Raw genomic sequence first — 7,898 nt, 5'->3', positions numbered from 1 at the left:
GGGCAGTCGCCTCTGGGCACCGTTCAGCCGAGGCTGCGCTGCTGCTGGAATCCCCCCCAGCTCGGCTGCCTGAGCACGCTGCCCTCCTCCCCCAGACATTTCCTTCTCAACCCAAACGCTGCCCGGCATTGAAACCTCTTCTGCAGGGCTTGGCGGGAGGGGGTCCTGCCCCCTTCTTCTCAGGGTGGCAGAGGGAAACGCTCCCGTGGGTGGGGCAGCGAGATAACGGGGCCAGGATGTGCCGGGACAGCGCGGATGCTCAGGACAGACTCTTTAGGACAGACAGAGTCCCACTCCTGAGGAAACTTTGCCCGCTCTGCAAGGGCTGAGGAGGCTGCCCAGGGAGCAGCGCCCACCCAGCTTGGTGTCAGGCCTTCTGCTGTGCTGAGCCCTCCTTTGCCTTCCAATCCAGACCCCGCTTACCTTCCCCAGTTATGCCCAGAAACAGGGAGGCTCAGGGCCCGCAGGGACAGGAACACCAATGTTCCAGGGAGTGGATGCTGCTGGGTAAGCGCAGCTGTCCTACCCCCGGGTCTCAGGAACAGTGTCACTAACCCCTTGGGCTGAAGGCAGGGTTTGCCTGCTGGCAGCCTGCCCAAGGAAGATGAGGTGACGCTGGAAAGCATTTCTTCCCATTCGCCCCTCGGAAACAGCTCCCTGGTCTCTCCTCTACCTGAGGGACTGCGGTCAAGCCGAGGCAGCAGGGACACGGCTGCTCTGGGTTTCGGTCGCTGCCACGGGCACTGGGCAGTATGGCTCGTGCCTGGGATCAGCGGGGCAGATGCCGCTCACTCCCCTTGCAGGACACTCCGGTGACACGGGTGAAACTGCCCCCAGCCTCTGCCTCTGACAGGCACATTTCTCTTTCTCAGGACAGAAAGGCCTGTCCCAAACCAGCCAGGCCCTTCAGAAAGGCCAGCCTGAAACTTCACGGCTCTGCTGCAGCACAGAGTCTCCCCAGAGATTTCTGGCGGTTTCCCTGAAATCTGCTGCTTGAAGTAGCACATCTACAACTTGAAATTATCTTTCACTGGTTACCGTAGGCTTTTCAAATACACTTGCTTAATAATAAAACCTGCCCTCTTCTCTCTCTCTCTGCAGCCTCAGCGAAAGACGTGGCCATGGTTGCCCACAGCATGGCTAACAGCACCGCTCCTGTTCTTCTCCCCACCTTACTGCTCCTGCTGCAGAACAAGACCTACCCTGAAACCTCCACCCCTCCTGCTGCCTACGAGGGTACATGGTCCCCCATGGCGCCCAGATCAGGTGGGAACCACACTGCCTTGCTCTACAACCTGAGACCGGGGGAAATTGCAGCAGCCACCACGGTTTGGGCAGTGCTGTGGCTGGTTTCCATCTCTGGAAATTCGATCCTATGCCTAGTGATCCACCGCAGTAGGAAGACACTGGCTGCCACCAACTACTTTGTGGTGTCCATGGCTTGTGCAGACCTTCTCCTCAGCATCGCCAGCATGCCCTTCCTGCTGCTCCACTTGACCTACGGCCGCTGGACCCTGGGGAACTTCATCTGCAAGCTGGTACGGTACGTGCAGTACCTCACCCCTGCGGTCCAGATTGACATGCTCCTCTGGATAAGCATCAATTGCTTCTATACTGTCATCTATCCCCTGAGCCTCAAAGTCTCCAGGGAGAAAGGCAAGAAGATGATTCTGGCCTCTTGGCTCCTGGGTGCGGCATTTGCAGCACCGGCTTTTGTCTTCTACGGCTCCAGCAGCGATCACCACTGTCCCTTTTTCCCCCCTGATTCTTTGCAAGGAGCCACCTACGGCATCACCCACCTTCTGCTGGTCTTTCTCATCCCAGCCAGCATCACCATCTTCTTCTACCAGCGGCTCATCATGTATATTTGGAGAGTAGGCATCAAGGAGGGGACTGTCAGAAGGACAATGAATATTGTCCCCAGAAGAAAGGTGAAAACCACCAAGATGTTCTTGGTGATCCACATGGTGTTTCTTCTTTCCTGGCTCCCTTTCTATGTCCTACAGCTGTGGCACCCGCAGGAAACAGATGGCAGCAAGAGCTCCTTGCTCTTCCTGGCCATCACCTGGCTCTCTTTCAGCTGTTCAGCCGCCAAGCCAGTCCTCTACTACATCTATAACTCAAACATCAGGAGGGGGGTGAGGGAACTTTGTTGCATGTCCGCCATGAAGTACTATCGAAGCAACGCCTACACCATCACCACCAGTTCCAGAATAGGCAAAAAAAATCATGTTGGCATCGCGGACATCCCAGCTCCAGCCAAAACTGTCCCCAATGATTCCATCTATGATGCTTTTTACAGAGAAGAAAAGAAGAGGAAGATTGCCTGGGCTGCTGAGTCCAACCCTCCACCTGATTTTCTCTAGTTGCTTTAGTTGCTTTGAAAATTTACCCTGTACCCCCAGAACATAGAGCTTTCTCTCCATTTTCATGCAATTTATATTTCCATTCTTGTAGCATAGTTTTTAGGGAATAGTAAAAGAAGTTTTTAAAATGTATTTATTCTGAAGTGTGCGGTCTCCTTCCTTTCAGTTAAATCTTGCTTTTTGAAACCACTCTCCCTGAATCCCAAGCAGAACCTTTCTTCAAAACAGAAAAGCTTTGACACTCTCTCTATGAGATAAACAAGGAGGAAGACCAAGATTCACCAAGGCCTGGTCACTCTAGACCAGGTGTTAAAACCAGTTCTAAAAAGAACCCCAGAAGGGTCATTGTAGTGGGTGACTCCATACTGAGGGGTGTCAAAGGCCCCGTATGCAGACCAGACCCACTTCACAGGGAAGTCTGCTGCCTCCCTGGGGCCCGGGTGAAGTACTTAATGGCAAAACTCCCCGCTCGAGTGAGACCCAAGGACTGCTACCCTCTCCTGGTTTTTCAGGTAATTAGTGATGACATTACCAAGAGAAGTCCTAAAGCAATGAAGAGAGATTTCACGTCCTTGGGGAAACTAATTAAGGGGTCGAGGGCACAAATTGTGTTCTCATCCAACCCTTCAGGTGCAGGGATGGATGAAGAATACAGAACTCAGCAGATGAACTGGTGGCTCTAAGACTGGTGTTACTGGCAGGGCTTTGGATCTTTCAATCATGTGTTGGTATTCAGGGCACCAGACCTTTGGCATTAGATGGAATGCACCTGTCCCAGAGCGGGAATCGGATCTTGGGGCAGGAATTAGCTGGGCTCATTGACAAAGCTTTAAACTGGATTTGAAGGGGGAAGAGGGCAAAACATTGACCCATCTTAAGTGCATGTATACCAATGCTCACAGCATGGGTAACAAACAGCAGGGACAGGGAAGGGATCTTACCCCTGTACTTGGCACTGGTGAGGCCGCACCTCGATTCCTGTGTTCAGTTTTGGGCCCCTCACTACAAAAAGGACATTGAATGACTCGAGCGTGGCCAGAGAAGGACAACGGAGCTGGGGCAGGGTCTGGAGAACAGGTCTGATGGGGAGCAGCTGAGGGAACTGGGGGGGTTCAGTTTGGAGAAGAGGAGTCTGAGGGGAGACCTCCTGGCCCTCTGCAACTCCCTGCCAGGAGGGTGCAGAGAGGGGGGATGAGCCTCTTTAACCAAATAATAAGCGATAGGACAAGAGGGAACGGCCTGCACCAGGGAAGGTTTAGACTGGATATTAGGAAGCATTTCTTTACAAAACAGATTGTTAGGTGTTGGAATGGGCTGCTCAGGGAGGTGGTGGTTTCCCCATCCCTGGAGGTGTTTAAGAGTCGGGCTGACCCAGCGCTGAGGGATCTGGGGGAGTTGGGAACTGCCAGTGCTGGGTTAACAGTTGGACTGGAGGAGCTTCAAGGTCCTTTCCAACCTAGTTGATTGTGTTTCTGTGAATTTCCATCCAGAAACCCCAAGAGAATTTTGAGATTGCCTTAGTCTCGACTACTGTCACCAGATACAGAATCTGACTGAGCTAACACCAGGCACATGTGAAGCAAGTGAATGTCCCTCCATATGGACATGGCAGCATGTGGGTGACGTGTGAGCTCCTAACGCTATGGCATGTGTAGTAGTGCCTATAGGCATGTATAGATCTGGCAGCATAGGAGGGCTGGTTTTCCTGGCACATGAATAATCATCTCACTCCCAGGAGCTAATGATGATGAGGATACTTTGCTGCTGTAGCAAGCAGCAGCCTTACCAGTTCCTGCTGCATTTCACTGGGTAACAGCAGTACTAACAGTCCCCAGCAAATGTACTTTGTAAATGAAGTTCAGAGCAGCTACAGGTTTTTATTTACATGTTCCCATAAAGTTTGCTTGCAATATTAAATACTGCCTCCAGATACATTTATCTTTTCCAAATTTCCTCCTGTTTGGAAAAGAAAAAGCCAGTTGTCACATCACTTGACAAAGCTGCAGGCCCCTACCCTGTGCTGACAGTACATTTCTCATTGTCCTCGTATAAGCATTTTATGTTTAGTACTACACACATTATCATTTACTACTAAAAATAATAGTAATAAAGTAAATAGATTTATGTCTCCATTATGACACCATGTTGTGGTTTATTACCTCTATTTGCATTGGTTTTCTTCCTCAGAAAGACACAATACCTGATCATCTCCATACACATCTACAGGACAGGGACAATCAGCGACAAAGCCTTCACCTGGAGTCACGGGATTTAACAGAGCTGGCTGTATTGCTCTGAAAACTGTACATGCTGGCCCAATCTCAAGACGTGCACGTGCGTTATTTATCTTGAGTGAGATTCAACTATTGCCCAGAATAAAAATATTTTTTTTTAATTGGCCAAACATGGATGTAAGTATGTCAGCTTTTATAGTAGACACCAGAGTTTCCTAGAAATTAATCCTCCACTAAAACAGCAGATGGCCGTGTGTGTTCCAGGGGCTCAGAGCACACATGAGGGGCTGGGTGACTGAATGACTTATGAATGACTGGGTCTGCATAAACCTTAAGTTGGATTAGTATAAGCTCCTGCATGTCAGAAATGGTCCGCAGTATTGACGTTTCATGGCAGCTTCGTGGAGCCAGACTTCTTTCAGGCCCACACAAAATTGTGTCCTGTGTAGGGGACAGTGCAGGTATATTTAGGAATAAACACATTCTGGCATTTAATGCTTTCAGCCAGCAATGAATGAAGACCCTGCTGACTCATCCTTTCAGACAGTGACAGCTACTTAATGAACAGGACCACAGCCAAGCTGCTTAGGCCTAGCACTGACCCTTCTTAAGGAATGGAAAGTGGTACAACACATTTTGTTCCCAGCAAACCCATGGTTCACATTTTCGGTAACTGAGGTGAGGTACAATAGCAGAGACAAGCACGAGCGGTGCTCACACTTACAGAGCTGGTCAGGCTGATGTGGACACAGACAGCTCACAACCCTTTCCTACATGACTGCGTTAGGCATACAAATATACTTTCTCATCCAAAGCCATGATTCTCCATGGACTTTCACAACAAAACAGATGTTTCTTACGCAGATGCTTTAGCAATCCAAAGAGTATTTACAGGAGTTGTAAAGGGCCAGACAGCCACAAGCTCTTCCAAGCCCTCTGCTGTAGACCATCAAAACTCCCTTTGCCCACCTTTGAATAGTCTTCACCTAAACAATTCTTCAAAGACATGCGAAACCTGTCAAGTTGCATGAAATGCATAATAAATGTACAAGTTACCAGGCTCCAAAGACACCTCACTGAGGGGATGAAAAGCCACGCATCTCAGACCTTACGAGCCCCAGCATAAGATCCACTGAGCCTGAAGATTTGAAGTCGTCATAAAAAGCCGCCGTGCTCATGTGAAAGGTCCGTACAGGCCAAGAGAGTGCATAAAAATTCCCCACCACTTGCAGAGCTCCTCGCGGTCCATTTCAGAAGCAGGCTGATACAGGATGGATGGGGTCAGTCAGCACGGTGAAGATGCCAAGGCCATGGCATGACAATGGTTGTCAGTAGCCTGATTCTACATTAATTCAAGCACTTGTTAGGATCAGTAAAGGGGGCAAAAGGAGGCCTCGTCTTATTGAGTTTACAACCCCAGGCAGAATGAAACCAGGTTGTTTCCATAACTTTTTCTTCATCCTTTTTAAAAAGGCTAATGTTTAAATACTTGGACTTAGATGGCTTTGAAAGAAGCTCTGATAATAATAATAGTAATAAAGAAGCTATAATATTTTTTCATGCACTAATATTTGGCTGTTCCTGTACTTCATCAAGAAGAGCAGAGAGTTACCCTTAGCTTTTATGTGCACAAGCACAAATATCCTCACCCTCGCTCCTTCTCTTCTTGCTCTCCACAGGGCAAACAGTGGGAGGTGAGGGAGAATAACACTTTTTTTTTTTTTTTTCCCACTAAATACTTTGCTGTAAAACACAGAATCCTGCTTTCTTCCACAGCTGATAAAGCAAAAACCTCCCTGTACCATCTGCAACTCATACATCTCCACATCATAGTCCCTCTCAGAAACAGAGCCAGATATGCTCCTTTTCCCCATCACTCTCTAAAACAGTACAAAATATTGGCCACAGGTGCCAGCAGAGCACTCCAGTCATACCACTTCCCCAATAAAAGGAAAAATAACCAGATAGAAGGAACTGGAACTGGGATGTGAAGCACCTAAAGAAAACAAAAGAGAATGCAACTTTACCCATTTCAAAACATGCACCTGTGCTAGGGACATCCCTAATGCACAGCAGTATTAGCTGTGCTTTTAAAGCCGCCCATGGAGAGGTCAGTTCCAAGAGGGGACCTGGCTGCAAGGATTTATTTGATGTGAGAGCATTTAGGGGTTCATCCAGAGGACAGTGAGTGAGCTGCTCAGAGAATGCCTGCAGGCACTGCTCTGCCATGGGAACTGTGCTCAGCGCAAGACAAAAACCTTTGGGAGCTGGGTTTGTCACCAGCATTGCAGGAAAGGTGATGCAGGGGAATAGGATTGGTGCTCTGGGCCAGGGAACCGCAGTGGTTTGCAGCTACATTTTAGCTACGCTGAGCTGCTGTGAGCACCACCTGGGAGTACACGGTCTCCTGACGTAGATACCTCGCAACGGGCCTTTCATCTTCCTGAAATTTGGAGGGAAAGAACACAGAGAAGAGTCCTTTTGCCATTAAAAATGTAAATTTAAAAAAAAAAAAAAAAGTTAAATACCAATTTATTTGAGAAAAAGGAAACAAACAAACAAACAACTTTATCCTATCCAAATTACCACAGAAGGCAAATACTGGAGAACATGAAATCACCACCAGAAGGTTAAAGCTAGTCATGCCAGAGGCCTGAAAAAAGCTGAAAATAGAGGCAAAAGCTAATCCATTTGATGAACTAGCGGCAGGGTTTATTTTTATTGCAAAGAAACTTGCTAGTGGCAGAACACAGACTGTCCCGCTGGCTAAAGCCCACATATTTCGGCATGAAAATAAGCTGTAGTTTCCAAAGCAACCAAGTATCTCAAGACCTGAACTCTGGCATCACAGCAGTCACATTGCTATAGGAACAGGGGATGGTGGACTTGACCATGATATGTGACAGCTAACCCCTGCCTTGTACAGGCCAAGAGTCTGTTTCCCTTCACACTGGATATCATTCTAGATTAACTTTTGTGCTGTTTGTAGCCGAATGGTTTGGGAGGCTTCTAGCACAGAGGATACGTATGCACATTTTATCAAGAACATATAGTTACTACAAGCCCTGCGAGCTGGATAGCAAAACACACATTATTTTTTTCCATAAATGAAAGAAGAAGTTGGGGAGAATCTTAATCAGCCCTCAGAGATTAGAAGAACATAATAATTTTTTTAATTGGTTCTACAGACACTTTTGTCTTTATTAATGGGAATCTCATGTACTTCAGAATACTCAGTATAACAAAGGCACTCTGGAGCATTCATCAGTGACTATCTGCTGTTTTATTTAACCTCCTT

General features: G+C 48.0%; 1 protein-coding gene across 1 annotated transcript; it reads left to right on the top strand.

The window, feature by feature from the left end:
• The first annotated feature begins 1,100 nt into the window (after positions 1 to 1,100).
• LOC113491383 (probable G-protein coupled receptor 19) lies at positions 1,101 to 2,366 on the top strand. The gene has a single exon (XM_026868262.1). It carries the CDS (start codon positions 1,122 to 1,124, stop codon positions 2,364 to 2,366), a length of 1,245 nt encoding a protein of 414 aa, XP_026724063.1. The 5' UTR covers positions 1,101 to 1,121.
• The last annotated feature ends 5,532 nt before the right edge of the window (positions 2,367 to 7,898 follow it).

Source organism: Athene cunicularia (assembly GCF_003259725.1).
Source record: "Athene cunicularia isolate RWA chromosome 1 unlocalized genomic scaffold, athCun1 chr1_part2, whole genome shotgun sequence".
In the NCBI taxonomy this organism is placed as follows: Eukaryota; Metazoa; Chordata; class Aves; order Strigiformes; family Strigidae; genus Athene; species Athene cunicularia.
The sequence above is the reverse complement of the archived record's forward strand: the minus strand, read 5'-3'. Positions and strand labels throughout refer to the sequence as shown.